This window comes from Panthera onca, chromosome D1, assembly GCF_046562875.1.
Source record: "Panthera onca isolate mPanOnc1 chromosome D1, mPanOnc1 haplotype 2, whole genome shotgun sequence".
NCBI lineage: Eukaryota > Metazoa > Chordata > Mammalia > Carnivora > Felidae > Panthera > Panthera onca.
The window spans coordinates 26,345,402-26,361,720 of record NC_138348.1 but is presented as its reverse complement, the minus strand read 5'-3'; the positions used below and the strand labels follow the sequence as shown (position 1 = coordinate 26,361,720).

At 48.6% G+C, this 16,319-nt stretch overlaps 1 protein-coding gene and 1 long non-coding RNA gene across 17 annotated transcripts in view; one reads left to right on the top strand and one right to left on the bottom strand.

Annotated features, from left to right (window-relative positions):
* Positions 1–3,077: 3,077 nt before the first annotated feature.
* On the bottom strand, positions 3,078–15,762 carry LOC132661635 (uncharacterized). Its single transcript, XR_009602324.2, has 3 exons — positions 15,659–15,762; positions 15,102–15,148; positions 3,078–3,971 (listed from the first exon to the last, which is right to left on the bottom strand). It is a non-coding gene; the product is annotated as an uncharacterized LOC132661635 (long non-coding RNA).
* CD44 (CD44 molecule (IN blood group)) overlaps positions 13,726–16,319 on the top strand; it is a 90,802-nt gene continuing 88,208 nt past the window's right edge. For 2 of the 16 annotated variants that reach the window (XM_060606338.3, XM_060606337.3), the window contains exon 1: positions 13,746–14,015. In XM_060606338.3, coding sequence (XP_060462321.2) covers positions 13,949–14,015 — 67 coding nt within the window. In that variant the 5' untranslated portion in view covers positions 13,746–13,948. Of the gene's footprint in view, positions 14,016–16,319 lie in introns of all 16 variants that reach the window. The other 14 variants (XM_060606341.3, XM_060606343.3, XR_013550182.2 and 11 more) reach the window with 13 other exon arrangements.

Below are 16,319 nucleotides of genomic sequence, written 5' to 3'. Positions count from 1 at the left end.
AGCCAAATAAGTTTTAATAGTGAGTGGAGTCTAGGTTGATTTCTCCCTCTTCTTTCTTCTTTCTTCCTTCTTCCTACTTCCTTCTTCTTCTTCTTCTTTTTAGTATTTTCAACGCTGTAGAGGCCCTACCATGTCAAGAAACAGGACATATCTGCATGGGACACTGTAGTTAGAAGCATGTGTTTGCATACCAGCTAACTTGCTGGTGGGGAGAGGGGATACTGGGCATACTGGAGGGAGCTTAATGTGTGGCTCGGCCTCCATTAACCTGCAGATATCTCTCTGACCTTGAGAAGACTGTATCTGGATTCTCCTCCTCTCCTGCCCTAGGTCCCCTTTACCTTGAAGCAGACCCTGAGGTCACAAGTGCAGGTTTCTATAAGCATCTCACAAGGGTAGGAAACTTTGGCCCTGACTCCAGACAGCTTGAATCCCGAAGCTCCACAGAGTGGGGAGGTTCTCTGGAATTTTCCCGCGGTGCTGGTGACGTCACCAAGACGTGGGCAGAGAAGTGTGCGGGCCGGGACAGGCGGGGAAGCGAAGAGGAATACACCATAAACTTTTCTAGAGGAAATGAGATGCAAATTAGTAGAGAGAGAAACAAATGCTGAGGTGCTAGATGATGGAGAGAGACCTTCTCAGATGGTTAAGACAGGAAAAAGCAGTCCATGGCAACCCTCTGTACAATAGAATGAACAAGGGCTTTGACACGAGGCCAGGCTCCATCGCTGGCTCCACTGCTGTGTGACTGTGGGCAAACCACTTCACCTCTCTGATCCTCAGATTTTCTATCTGTAAGTGACTGTAGCCATTCCAAAAACACAGAGTTCTGTGAGAGGTCCTGAATAAGCCCTTCTCCTGATAACATAACTGGTACTTCCCTTGTTCTCTGTAGATATGGGGCTCTGTAACCACTGAGACAGCAAAACATTCCCTGTGCCCTCCACGCCCATCCCATGCAATAGCTTCTTGTCATTCTGTCTTTCTCTCAAATAAGGGACCAGAGAAGCCTGTCACTGCTTCGTTAGAGGAAGAGAAAGGGGTGTGAAACAAAGATGTCCTGGGGGCTGCACCCCAGAACCCTCCTTGTGCTCTGAGGGTGAGTTTCCAGATTGCGTGTGATGAGAATGGAAACATGAGAGGTCTAAGTCAGGCCACTGGGGACTGACACTCCGTGGGTGGGGACGAAAAAGGGACAAACCCTGGCTAGAGGGGGTGGCAGATGGGCAGACCAACGTGAGGGGAGAGAGCGCAAAGTTGTAAGGAAGAGAATATTTGTGGCTGGCGGGAGGGGAAGCCAGTCGAGAGACAGGGATGAGGGGAAGCTGGGGAGGCTGAGCCTTGTGAGGAGGGCAGGGGGGAAGAGAAAGGAGACACATCAGGAGGAAAACATAAAGAAGGTAGAGGGGGTGCCTGGCTGGATCAGTCGGTGGAGCGACTGACTCTTGGTTTCAGCTCAGGTCATGATCTTGCAGTTTGTGGGATCTAGCCCCACATCCAGCTCTGCGCTAACAGAGCTCTCTCTCTGCCTTTCCCTTACTTGCACCCTCTCTCACTCTCAAAATAAATAAACTCAAAAAAAAAAAAAAGGAAAGTAGAGAGAATAGGAGCTGAGAGAGACCAAAAGCATCTGTGAAACTGATAGAATTCCCATCAGCCCTCTGCCTCCTGCCCACATCACCCCCCGCACCCCCGCACAGCACTGGTAACTCTGAACACAACCTTAAGGGGAGCAGCCATCAGCCACTGGACATGGGGCTATTTCTCTGCAAGATGAGGCGACAGAAGTGCCATTGTTGGTTGACTTATCTCTGGAGAAACATGGCCTCCGTCTTGGGGGGGGGGTCCCTCTGCCCCACAAGCCTGGGCCAGAATAAATACAGTTCTCCATCCTTGAACAAGGCAAGCCATGGCTTGAACATGCCATTGCTGGTGTAGCCCCATCTGGGCTGGGAAAGGGGACTGCTTCTGAGAAGGCCAGCTTAGGTACAATTGGGATGCAAGCCAAATATGTCTTAGGTACATCCTCTCGTTCTGGGGTTTCCCTCTGGCTTTTCCGGAGGGCTCACAGTTTCCATGCCTTTGCTTACATCTTTGGTCACTGGGCCAAACTCGCTGGTGAGGAATGGTCTTCTAGATACTGACCCAGGGGCTAAAGCGACCAAGAAGACTTCAACAGTTCCGAGGCTAGACATGGAGCCTCAGCTGCGTGGCAGAAGGGGGGACTGATCGAAACTTCTCCGGATGATGTCGTATGGTGGCCCTGCCTCCTGCTGCCCAGATTTTGTCGTCCTCCCCCACATCACTTTTCAGAGGCCACCTGACAGAGCCACTTACAGCACTTGTAAGACCAGGCCAGATCCCCCCTCAGTCCCATTTCCCACAGGACTGGGGTACGTGAGGATGGGCGGGACTTCCTTTCCAATTCTACTGCAGGCAGAACGGGTCCACCCAGTGTGTGGTGGAGACTGCCCTCAGGACCAGGGTGTTTCCTTGGAGATGATGTCACAGCTACTCAGCATGTGTGTGTGTGTGCGTGCACGTGTGTGCACATGCACCTGAATACCCCTTTATGTTCATTGCATCTTAATATATTTTTAAAATAAGATTATTTGGGGGCGCCTGGGTGGCTCAGTCGGTTAAGCGGCCGACTTCGGCTCAGGTCATGATCTCGTGGTCCGGGAGTTCGAGCCCCGCGTCGGGCTCTGTGCTGACAGCTCAGAGCCTGGAGCCTGTTTCAGATTCTGTGTCTCCCTCTCTCTGACCCTCCCCTGTTCATGCTCTGTCTCTCCCTGTCTCAAAAATAAATAAAACTTTTAAAAAAAATTTAAAAAATAAAATAAAATAAGATTATTTGATTCAAAAGTGTGAATATATATGTATATATTATATATGTATGTGTTTTATATATATATCATTATTGCTGATTTTGAATTTTCTTCATTAGTGGTTTATATATATTAAAATTTTATAGTATATAATATATTATAAAATATAGACATATATTTTAATATATATAAACCGCTAGTGGAGAAAATTCAAAATCACCAATAATGTAATGACAGTATTGTGGTTTATGTTATTTCAAAGAGCCCTTATCTTTTAGAGACACATAATGAGCAATCTACCGATAAAAAGATACGATGTCTGGTATTTGTTCAAAATAATCAGGTGGTGAGGAAGGAAGTAGGAGGTGCAGATAGGCAGAATGGGTCATGAGTTGGTAATTGTTGAAACCGGGTGATGGGTATGTGGGAATTTATCATACTCCTTTTTTTTAAAAAAGGGAGGTGTCTGTGGTCAAATAGTATTGGGGAAAACTGCGTACTATGGCCCCCTCTTGGAAACTTACAGTGCATCTTGGTGCTATATTTTATATCGCTGGAGAATAGGGACCATATGAGTGTGTTGAGAACCCATCCACAGAGCCTCGCATGGTGCCTAACGCTACCAAACACTTAAGAAATGGTTGATGCGTGAAAAAAAAACCAAGGAAGGGTGCTTAGAGTAGGGACACCTGTTCACCTCTTTTAACCTAGTGTTTCCCAAATGTATTTGTTTATGAAAAGTCTGTGATTGAAGAGCACCTTTATATTAAAATCCTTTGAAATTAGTATTTGGGGACATGATCTCAGAGCAGGTTATAAATAGTATTAAAACTGGGCTCCCAAGGTTCCAGTGAGTTGGTAAAGAAAGCCACCGGTTTATAGTCCAGGACTACATGGGCCATTTCCCGCCTATAAACTGTGTTCAAGTTCCCAGATGGCTGGTCTTGGAATCAAACCCATGCTGGCAGTCCATTCTCTTTCTTTTTGCCCCAAACCTTCTCCCGATGTCTTCAATTGGACTAACCCAGTATTCAAGTGGAAAACAAGAAGAAAAGTGAACAGGATACTTGGAAGGTGTAGGAATGCTCAATGAGTGGAGCCAGTCTCCTTTCTCGTGGTTGTGGCATCGTAGGCGAAGTAAGCCTAGGGGAAAAGTGAAGAAACAGATAAAAACCTGGACATCTCCTTGAGGAGGTCTAACTCAGGAGAAGGAATGCAGGAAAGGATTCAGCAGAAGAGCCAGGGATGGATTCACCTCCCCTTTCACCCCCTTTCCACTGGACTCACAGATGGACTCCATTGCCCAGGGATGGCTAGAACCCATTCAATGAGACATGGATGGAAGCGATGGTCCCATACCAGGCCTGGCTCATAACCACCCCACCACTACCACCACCAGACAGTGCTCCTACATGCTCCTTTTCCTTCCACTGATGGAATGGGAATGGCCCCAGCAGCATTGAGAATTGCGGAGCCTCCATTAACATGAATCTTCCATCGTCCCCAACATCTTACCTATCCAAAAACCCTCGTAAGTGTTAGATGACTCAAAAATAAATCTCTATGTATTTGAGCCATTATATATGTGTTGCTGAGTTAATTTGTCACTAGCTAAAATTAGGCCACAAAATACGGAAAGAGAAAGCCATCTGAAAGGTAGAATGAAAAATGGGCTAGGGCAGTACCTGTAAAGCCAAGAAAGGACAGAATTTAAACTTGAGACATGAGGAGGTTGGCTGGGGGATGATGAGCTTTTGAGGATAATTTTTCTCTTTGATGAAAGGAGAGAACCATATGATGAAAGATCCTTTTCTTCTTGCCTACCTCCTTTCTTCAGCTTTGGACACCGTCAAATGAGGATTTAATGCCGGGATCTTCGGTAACTATTTTGTGACATGAGGCAAACCGCATTGAGAATGGAAGCTGGCATGTTAACAGTGGTACAGAAAGATGAACAGATTTTATGTCTATAACACTATCATTGAGCCACTGAACGAACTCTGGAACTACTTTTTTTTCTGTACTTTTTGTTAATAAAAAAATAATAAAGGCTTTCTTTTAAAAAAAAATAACGGTAACTTCAATTTTTTGGACCTGCTCTATTCCAAAACTTATGTTAAGCTAAATAGATGCATTGTTACACTGTGTACTTTAATTTTCACAATAGTAATATACAGCATTAAATGAGTAACTTAAGCTCTAAGAGGTTGAGTAAATTGCCCAAGGTTACATAGCAAATATGATATTGCATACAAAGTAATAAGTTAAAAGAGCCAGACAAGTGCAAAGACCCTATTGCAAACTGGTGGATGGGGTTGGACCAGGAAAAGAAAAGGATTTAGTGGGTTTGGAGAGGGTACAATGGAGCTGGAGGGTGACTTTCTAACAAGACCATCTATTAAGATCACTCAGGTACCCTTATCTATAGAGCTTTTTGGGAATATACCTGGTCAATGTCACCCCTTTCTGAAGTCCTTTTTTATTTACTACTCCTCAGCCAGTTCATTACAAAAATGCATCGGAGGGTGACTAGACTTTCTTTAACGTGGACTTACATGTTAGATTTTTACTGCTTACTTAGATTCTCCTCCACATTTAGGCACATGGGAGAATTACCCTCTCTCAGCTCGCTTACAATTAGATGGGGTCATGTGACTAGTTTTAGCCGATGGGGTGTAAGCAGAAACGGCATGAATTATTTCTGAGCCAAAGCATTTAGTCACTGGTAAGAGATCCTTTACTGTTCTGTTTCCCTGATGCAGCCATTCTGTTAAAATGCAGGTGCCATAAAATCAAACCTCGCAGAATCACTGAGCTACTGCATGGAAGACAGCCGCTTTGAAGAATTGCCTGGACCTACAGTAGACTTAGCATGACAAGAAGTCCCTTGGACGATCGCCTTAATCCACTGAGATTTTAGTGATGTGGCCACTGCAGCATAACCTGGGATGTAACCTGACTAGTGCAACTTAATATTCCATCCTTCTCAGAGATGGTAAATATTGATCACGAGTGTTACCATTGCCTCATCTATTCTATATATTCTTAAGCCATCACTGAACTCTTCCCCACTGAGCTGTAAGGCTTCTGAATCTTTCTCATCACAGTGACCTAAGCAGTCACTACCAGTTCACCAGAGCTGGAGAGTCAAGGAAAACCCACCCAAATCCTTCTGAAATCAGCACAAAATCCTGACTTCCTCCTGTAGCCTGCAAGGCCACCTAAGAGCTAAAGCTGACCCTCCTTCACTTTCTCGCTCGCTCACTCAGCTCCAGCCCCACTGGCCTTTTCTGTTCTTCAAACATACCAAGAATATTCTCATCTCAAACCTTTACATTTGCTCTGCCTTCTTTTTCAGAAGTGCTTCTCTAATGTTTTATATGGCTCAACTGTTACCTCTTCAGACAGATTTTCCCTTCTACCTTATTAAATTTACCCTGCACCCTCCCCCAATGTCCTCAGTAATAACAAAACACTGGTCTCTCTCTCTCTCTCTCTCTCTCTCTCTCTCTCTCTCTCTCTCTCTCTTTCCTGCTGTATTCCCAGTATTTAGAGTAGTACTTGATGCAAATAAGTGATTGGCCAACCCTGATCTAGACCATAATCATTTTGGGGAGAGAGGGTGGGTCTAGTTCCCCTTTGGTTTTTCCTTGGTGCTGAATCCATGTAATACGTACTGGAGATGTCCATTAAATTCCTGGCTGATGGTTAGAAGACTTTCTTTTCCCTTCCTATCATGGTGGGCTCATGTCTGTGCCCTTTTGTCCTCCCTCTACCACTCACACACTCTCCTTCCCCTTCCCTCACCACAACCTCCCCCAATTAAGTACAAGTTTCTTTCTCACCCACACAACGTCTTCTACAGTCACAGTCTACTGTGGCTGAGAAACAGTATCCAGCAATAAAACAGGTTTTGGCCCGGCCTCACATCCAAGTTCACTACCTATAACCTTTTCTGCAGGAGTTAACACCGAGACCCATCCAGACTTGGCTAGAGTGTTAGGCCTGTGCATTGGAGCCCAGAAGTTTTACCCGCTGGGTGTTTTGAAGAGAAGCAGCTGTTACCATTTGCCAGCTGAAGGGTTTTGCTTTTGAAATAGTCTATGAGGCGTGTTCAGGCAGAAAGGAGCGTTCTGGAGAAGGCCTGGGAAGGCCTGCCACTCATTTGGAGGGCCACACAACTGTGGGCAAACCATCAGGGATGTCTGGTTTCAGTAACAGTGCAGGAGAAATCATTGCATTCTTTGGGTATAATTGGATGCTAAGGGGGAGGGTTTGTAGGTGAGGTTAGGTAGTGAAAAAGAACATGGAATGCAGAATCACAGGACCTGAGATTAGAGCCAGAAGTCCTGAGTGAGAATGAGCAGTCTCTACCCTCCACCTTAGCAACCTTCCCTCCACCACCCCTACTCTAACAACAGTTTCTAAAGGCATCTTCCCTCTAAAAAGACATTTATTGGAATAAAACTCAGTGAAAACGAGTTCAAACTCCAATTGGCTTAGCATTTTTGCTAGATCCAGAATCAGAAAGGGGTTGAGATGTTCTGTCCCTGCATCTTGTAATGGCAAGAAAGATCTCCCTCAAGTAAAATAAAGAGGCTTGGGACAAGTCACCCAACCTTTCCAAGCCTGTTACCTCATCTGTAAAGGAGGAGTGAACTTTTCATAGGGTTGTTGCGGTAATTAAATAACATTGGCATACGTACTAAGTACCGGTGGTAGTGACCATGGTGGTAATTGTGGTGATGATGGCGGGGGTTCTGGCGGTGGTGGTGATGGTGGCAGTGACAATGGCATTGGTGGCGGTGACAATGGCATTGGTGGCATTGGTGGCGATAGCAGCAGCAGTGGAGTGATGAGAATGAATTATGACAGAACTAAGAATGTTTAAATTGTGCTCAGCACACAGTAGTCACATAGTGAAGGAACAAAGGGAACAATTTCCAGGCAACCCAGGGACGTTAGTCACCGTTTATACGCCAACTATGAATACGGCCAGCACGAATCATGCTTAGATGTTCATCAATGCCATTCCCTTCCAGCCTTCCAGTAGACGTTTAGCTACCAATTCGTATGAAACGGAAAGAAAATGAATAAAGATTTTAGTTGCTCTATGAACTTAAAAGGAATACAACTGCATTTCTCTTAAACAATAATAGCGTATACGGTAGAGACTGTCTTACTTCTCTCACTTCAGTCTCTCACTTCCCCCCAGCTAGCCTTCCGCATAAAGCCACACACCATTAATTCAAATTTCACCTTCAAAAATTCACATTTCTAAATTAACTACCATTGAACTGTGGGCTTTGACCTATCGGCATACTGTTTTAACTTTCAAAGGTCTGCATCACAGCTGCAACTGACATGGATGTATCCGGAATCAAGAGGCATCCGGTCCCCTTGGCATTTCTAGGGCGCGCTGGCCACACTGGCTATTTTATTTACCGTCCTTTGAAAGCCTTAGTAATGCTAAAAGCTCAGCACTGTAATCATACTTGGTTAGCTCGAGACTAATTAGTCATTCGATGCCATTTATTTGTCATGAAGATTGCTTTCCAAATTACCAGTTTATTTAGCCTTCACTAATAATTATTTCACAAGGGCTTTTTCACCACTGTTCATTTGCATGTGTAGAATTTACTCATTGAGAATGAACTAAAGATGGTTTTTTTTGTTTTTTTTTTAGTTAAAGTTGAACTGGAATGGTGTTTGATTTACTCTGCCAGATCGCTCCTTCTGTGGTAAGCAGCCCCGTGTAGGAATTCAATGTTGTCCCTTTAAAAGCGTCTGGTGGCCTGCTGTGTTTATAATCCTCAAATCCCATGATTCAGTCCCACCTCCCCGCCTTGCTCCACACACTCCTGCTCACATTTGGTTTAGATTTGACTTTTTCTTTGCTTAGGAAGAACAAGATTTTTTTACTAGTCAGAAGCCAGCAGGCCCCCAAATTCAGCAAAAATAAACATACGAATCCTAGTCTGCTAGAGTGAACCACGCTCAAATTCCACCAGGTCTGAAAACGGTCACCCAGATCGGACGCCGCGGCTTGCATTTGTCTAGAAAGCGTCAGCTTGTCCAAATGCTGCTATCTATTGGCTCCTGTAATTCCCAAAGTCACCCTGTAAAGTGTCTCGGGAGGAAAAAGAACAGGCCATTCTTTATTGGGAAAGGTATATATGTCAGAGACAGGGAATAGTCAGGAACTGAGAGTCTCGTAATGACAGCGTCTAAGACAGACTTGTCCCTGTCCTCAGGTAGCTTAGCGGTTGGTGCATCACTGAGCCCTACCAGGAGGCCGGCCCCCCAGTAGAGTCCTGATGCCTTCTTTCACTTACTATTCACAACAGACTGTGAGAAAGGTCTTATGAACCTCATGTGGTAGATGAAATAACCCAAACTCCCAGAGGTTAAGTGACCCAAGTAAACTCACCGGGCTGATAAGGGGGTGAGCCACTGCTCAGACCTGGGCTTCCTCGGTCCAAGGCTGCCAGTCGTGTCCTGGACCCTGACCTAGTAGTGTAACCTCATGTTAAGTCAGATCAATTCAAGCTCTCTCTTCCAGTTTCCCACATCCCCTGGTTTCACTTAGAAAGGTAATTGGTGCAACACACAACAGATACTGAACATCTAAAATCAGTAACTTTAAGGACCTAAGCGTTATACAGTCTCAAAAAAAGAGCATGGGAATGTCTTTGTGAGACCATGGTATGGCCAGTGTAGGGGGGAGGGGGTGGGGGGCGGGGAGTGGGGGGTGGAAAGACGGTGAGAGGGTGAGCGCAAAGAGGCGATCCAGGAATTCCCAAAGGTTGGTCCTGACTCAGTGAATTGTCAGGTCAGTTTGAAATGACTCACTTGTGGCATGGGGCAAACAACCTCAGTCAGTCCCTCACTAAACTGTCGGGAAGCAGGCAGGCAAAATATTTCCTCCTGGAAGAATTTGCATGGCCCCCTAACCTTTGTGAGGCACCTTCCCACTCCGTGCTTCATCTGCCGATTGTTACAACTTGCACATATGCAGCAGGGAACCAGGCTTCGTTGGAGATGGCCTCGTTGAGTGGTTTTTATATAACTTTTTCAAAGTAAAGTCCTTTGTGGAAATGAAGCCTCCCACAGTCCTCTAAGGTTATCAAACTGATAAGCTTGGAACTTTTGTGCTTGGAATGGGGTCAGGGTGGGGGGAGGCACAGCCCCCGCTTAAGTCTTTGCTTTGATCTCTGTGTCTGTCTCTGAGGGTTTCCAGGAACCTGCAAGTTCTATGAAACGCGGTAAGACAATGTAAACACATCGTGGCAGTGAATACCATCCCATTTCACTCCCCTCTTGCAACAAGGCCCTGGAAGTAATGGGAGATCTGCGAGGTCACTCCTGGGCCAGTGCCCTTTCCAGGGAACTCACTAGGCCTGGCTTCTCAGGTGATTAAAGTCTGAAGATCTTCTTGGGGGGGGGGGGCAGCCTGCCCCCATGTGTTTCAGGAAGGCGGTGCCTCTTGGGGACAGACAACTCTGCCACTACGGGCAGCATTTTTCAAAGCGCCTGCTTTTCCGATAGGGGTCAGAGGCACCGTTCTCTTTCCAGCTGGCACCCCCCCTCCCCTGCCCCCTTCCCCCCTGAATCTTGAAACTGGCCACTGGTGGCTGGGGAGCAGGTCCCTGAGAATGCAGGAGGAGCAGCCTACACTCAAGCAGGCTCTCCCCAACTTGAACCCTTACACTGAACTGGAAAGCCTTTGTTATTGGCTGCGTGTTTGTCTCCCCCAAATTCATATTTTGGACTCTTAACCCCCAGTGTGATGGTATTTGGGGGTGGGGACTTTGGGAGGTAATTAGGTCAGGAGGGTGGAGCCCTTATGAAAGGGATTAGTGCCTTGATAAGAAGGACCCACCAGCAAGCTTGGTCCCTCCCCCACCCCATTTCAGTCTCCGTCTCTGTTTCTCTCTCCCTCTCCCTGCCTCTCTCCCTCTCTTCTCTTCCTTCCCTCTCCCTCTCCTTTCCTCCCTCTCTCTCCCTTCCTCTCTCTCTGTCTGTCTCTCTCCCTCCCTATCTGTCTGCCTCCTTCTCAGTCTCTGTCTCTCTCCCCCGCTTCATGTAAGGATAGAAGACAGCCCTCTGCAAACCCAGAAGACTGTTCTCAGCAGAACCCAGCCATGCTGGCGCCCTGATGTGGGACTTCCCAGCCTCCTGAACTGTGACAAATAAATCTCTGCTGCGTAAGCCATCCAGCCTGTGATGCTCAGTTCTGGCAGCCCAAGCTGACCAAGACGGTGGTGATAGCCACACAATTCTGTGAATGTGCTGAGGGCCACTGTATGGCTGCAATGGTAAATGTTAGGACATGTGTATTTTAGCACGATAATAATAACAACAACAATAACAGCAGCAAGAACAACAATAATAAGGAAAGTTCTATGGCTCACTATTTCCTAGGGGTCAAGTTCAAACTTCCTGGCGTAGTCTATGACCTGAGCTGGCGGGTGGGGGGGAGGGGGGGTCCTGTTTACCTCTCTGGCCTCCCTTCTTGCTGTCCTCCCTCGATATCTTCATCTAATCGAACATGCAAGCCGCTCTATGACATTGCCTGAACAAGTCATGTGCTTTCACTTTTCCCTGCTTAGTCACAATTTTGCTTTTAGTCACATTTACGGAGCTTACTATATGCGTATATATATATACATATACATATATCTAGTGCTTAATATATGCAGGACTTTTGAGTCATTTACTGCTCACCAATCCTATGGAAAGGACACTGATATTAACCCCATGTTAGATGTGAGAAGAACCGAGGACTAGAGGCTAATTTACTTGCTTAAGGTTGCACAACGCAATGCACGAGGCCAGGCGTCCTGGTTCCTAAATCCTTGCAATTAATTACTACAGAGTAATGCTGTTGCTGGATGTCTTGTGCCCTTGCCCTTTCTTCTGAAGAATCCCTCCTCCTCCTTCAAGACCTCAAATATCACCTCCCTTGTGAAGGCCCCCTGGTCTGGTGTTCCCCAGGAAAGGGTGCAGTGCTCTGCGGGCTCTCTTCTCTCAGATGGATAGCAAGATGGCTATCCATAGCGATCTTCTGCCGTGGATATTGTCACACATATTTCACAGCACATTTCTTATTGTGTGGTGACAGCCGGCTTGTGAGTCTGATTCCCCGCGAAAGTGTGAGGCCCCTGAAGATAGATAGGGCAGATCCTTTCCATCTTGATACTCTTGAGCGCTCGCTACATGCTTGATGAATAAGGAAAGCTGCATGCACTTTCTCTCAATTTTTCAATTTCTTTCAACAAATAACAAAATCAAAAGGGAATTCCTTTGGCTCGGGAATTCTAGCCTGGCAAGAATTCAGTCCCACAGTCCCTGACAGCCATTACCATTTTCTATGTACCCCACCAGGCGAGAAGCCCATTCAGATACACTTTCAGTGGTCCACATTAACAATAAACACCGCTTTTGCTTTTCAAATGTCAAATCACTGGATGTTACAGGTAGATATGAGATTATAATGCAAAGTATGATTTTTCTTTTTTTTAAATTTTTTAAATGTTTTGTTTATTTTTGACACAGAGAGAGATAGAGCATGAGTGGGGGAGGGGCAGAGAAAGAGAGGGAGACACAGAATCCAAAGTAGGCTCCAGGCTCTGAGCTGTCAGCACAGAGCCCGACGCGGGGCTTGAACCCATGAACTGTGAGATCATGACCTGAGCCGAAGTCGGACGCTCAACCAACTGAGCCACCCAGGCGCCCCTCAAAGTATGATTTTTCTAACTCGAAATCCCTCTGGGGACCATCTTCCTCCCCTTTCTGAGATGTATTGGGGAGGACAGATAGGGGCAAGTGGATTAATGTTTGCTTAGCTAGGAGTATAAATAGGAGCGAGAGAGAGTGGGTGGATATTTGGTGGATGAGAGGGTGGATAAAATGGTGGATGGAGAAGTGGATGATGGGCACTGGATAGATACACTGAAGCACAAATGTGGCTGGCTGGCTGGCTGGCTGGCTGGCTGGAGAGGAGGACAGTATACAGATGGATGGATGTAGGGTTATGAAGAGGTGTGGAAAAGTGTATGGGAAGGTGGAGGAGAAGTTGTATGGGAGCGTCATTGGAAGAATAAGTGGGAGATGGATGGCTAGAAGAAAGGATGTGCCGTTGGACAAGTGGATGGAAGGGGGTGGGAAAGATGCAACAGCCCTGTAGGATGTGAGCAAAGATGGGTAGAAGATGAATGGGCAGGTGGAACGATGTTTGGGAGGATGAATGAATACAGGTGACTGGATGGATGAATGAGTGGATGGGTCCAGGTGCCAGCCTGGGACTGGAAGATGACACATGGGTTGGAGGAGGGAAATGGCAGTCCCCTGGCTGGCCATCCTTAGCTTTCTCTGAGCCGCCCTGGTTAGAAGGAAAACTCCACTTCGCTTCTCTTTCAGGGGAACAAAAGTGCGCTCGTCCTCTTCCCCTGGGAAGAATCACAAGCTCCCCACCCCTCCTTGCCACCGTGAGCTGGGGAGCGCCACTACCCAGTGCCGGACCTCGCCCCCATCCCATCTCCTGTCCCAGAATATCCAGCCCGCCGGTGAAATCCGAGAGATCACTCTCCAGCCCCATTCACAGAGAAACCTAGCGGAGAGGAGGGGTCGGAGGCTCAACCCAACCGGGCTAAGGTTTCAGGACGGGCCATCCCCTGGCCCGTCCAGAGGCCGCCCTTCCAGCGGGCCGGGAGAGGAAACCGGTGCGTCCCGGGGCTCACGGGCACCCCCGGGGCCCCCGCGGCGCCCGTTAAGGCCGCCCGCGTTTACGGTCTCTGCGCGGCTCCGGGCGCGGGGCGGGGGCGGAAAGGCCAGCGCAGGGGAGGGCTGCTGCGTCTTTAAACCTCTGCGGGCTGCTTAGTCACAGCCCCCTCGCTTGGGTGTGTCCTGCCCTCGCTCCCTCCCTCCCTCTTAGGTCACTCTTTCAGCCCTTGAATAAAAACTGCACCCAACTTCCCAGGCGCCCTCATTGCCCAGCCGGACCCCAGCCCCCGATAGGCTCGGGCCGCCCAGCTCGCCCCGTGCTCCGCCGGCCCCCGCCCAGCGCACCGGACCCCACCCCCGGCGCCCCGCGCTCGCCCCCTCGGTTCGCTCTCACCATGGACAAGTTTTGGTGGCGCCTAGCCTGGGGACTGTGCCTCTCGCAGTTGAGCCTGGCGCAGATCGGTGAGTGCCTCGGGGGCAGCGGGAGGGAGTGGCCCGGGAGGCCGGGACGGACTCTGCAGCCACCTGGCTGAGTGGGCCCCCGGGGACGGGCGGCCAGCGGGCGGCCAGCGGCGTGGACTTGGTGAAGGAGAGCGGGGCGAGGATTTGCGCTAAGCTCTCGGAGTGTGGGTTGGTGCGAAGCACCGTTTTGTTGAAAGGAAAAGAGAAAGAGCGAAGAAAGTTGGCCGGGCCGGCTGCCGGCGCGCAGTTTTGGGTGAGGTCGCGGGTGCCGGAGCACAAGGCAGAAAGTAACTGTACTCCAGGGTGCGCGCCCTGTGTCTGGACCAACGGGCTCCTGTGCCCAAGGGCGCTGGAAGGCTGGCTGGGCTATCCCCGGGCAGGGCAGGGCTAGGCGGGGCAGGGGCCGGGGCTACTGACCAGGTGGCCACAGAGGTGTTGGTGTGAGAGCTGGTGGCAATGAGCCTTCCAGAAAGGGGTGCCGGCGCCCTGCGGCTCCCCACCCCGCCTGGGTTCCAAAGCTCTTACAGTTGGCTCCAGTCACTAGCGCTTGTGGGAACTTGAACCAGCTCTGTGAGGTTCTGGGTTTCCACGAGGTGCCAGCCTGGGGCAGGGAGTGTGAGGTGGAAAAGCAATGACTGAACCAGCTACTCAAACCTCCTGCTCCTGCCAATCAGTTAGGGGAAATCCAGACAGTAAGGTGGCTCATATTCCCAGCCTGGCAGCCTCAGAACAGGGAGGGGGGGTGGGAGGGGGGGAAGCCTGGGCATCAGGGTCGTGTTAGGGACCCTGGACCTGGGGCTGCCGATACCCCCGTCCAAACAGGGGCTGTATCTTTCAGTGGCTGTGGAGTGGGTGTCGGCATGTGAGGTAGTCTGGTGAGACCGAACTCCAAGCGTTCCTTCCCTTTGTCTATATATGTACAGATAATTACATGGCTGATTTGCTTATTGCTAGCAAAATTAATTCTTCTTTTAAGAAGTGCCAGCTGGGTCATTAAGACAGCTCAGCCTATGGTTAATTCTGCTCGGCAAGTATTTATTAAACCCAGCTCTGGGGGGTACCAAGAAAGTAAAGATACAGTCTTACCTGGATCCTGCAGACTGGGAATAAGTGGGGATCAAAGATTCAGATTCCTGAAACACAAAGAATAATAATGATAATAATCATAATAATAGAAGAAATGACAGCACCAGCCAGCATTTTACTGCACGCTTTCACTGTGCCGGGCACTGTGCTCAATGTTTACAAGTGTTGCCTTATTTTGCCCTCACGGTGGCCCAGCGAGAAGCGTCCTGTTACTAGCCCGGCTTCAGGAGGGAAACAAACCGAGACTCAGAGAGGTTAAGTAACTTGCCAGTTCTCACACAGCCAGAAGGATTGGTGCACATGTGAACCCAGGCCCATTAGTCTGTGTTTAGTGGGAGTACGTTAGACTGTATGTATGGCACGGGCATACTTGGAAAGAGTCTGGGGATGGAGGGTTGAGGTGGACCCGAGGCCATCGGAGGCTTCCAAGGCGACCTGAGCTCCAACAAGTCCTTGAAAGGCAAAAACACTTGGGACGCCAGAGAAGAGAAAACCTGGAGTGCAGAAAGAGCCCTGGCCTTCTCTGAGACCTCCAGGGAACTTTATTTGTACATTACCTTCTGGTGATGTCTTCTGCTTTGTTTCTGAGGATTCTGACTCCTGACTCCTTCCAACCTGCCTCCCTGATTCTTCTTAAGGGTCGCATCCCCAAATATTTGACACCATCCTGACCCAGAGACCATGGGTTCACTCCTGCTCCACGTTTTCATGCTCCTTTTGGGAAGCGTCATTTGGAGGAAGCACAAAAAAGTGCCAGTGGCAGTAACTGCCTGGGCCTTGGCTTTCATGGGCTTGTAACGTTGTTTGGAAGGAACTGAGACTTGGAAGGGAGATGCGACTTCACAGCAGCTTGGCTGGGCAGGCAGAGAGGGGAAGGAGGCAGAGGAGGGGGAGGAGAGGCAGTACTTTTGCCCCAGGATCCCAGTTGGGGGTGGGGGACCTCCAGAAGACAATGAGGAAACTTTGGAAAGGAGCAAGGCTTTGGGGAGGAAGAAAGGGTCCATCCTTCATATCCGGAAGCAAAAAGTAGAGAAATGGCCAGATGAAATTAAGCAACACTGGGCAAGAAATTAAGTTGGAGGACACCGTGAATTAGGTGTCATATGCAGGAAGTAGAAAGTGGCCCTGGGTAGAGGACAAGTGGGATGAGCCCTCCCACGTCTGGTGTCTCTTTTCCCCTGTGGGCCAGAGGTCACTGCTGGGGAATTGCGCCCCTGG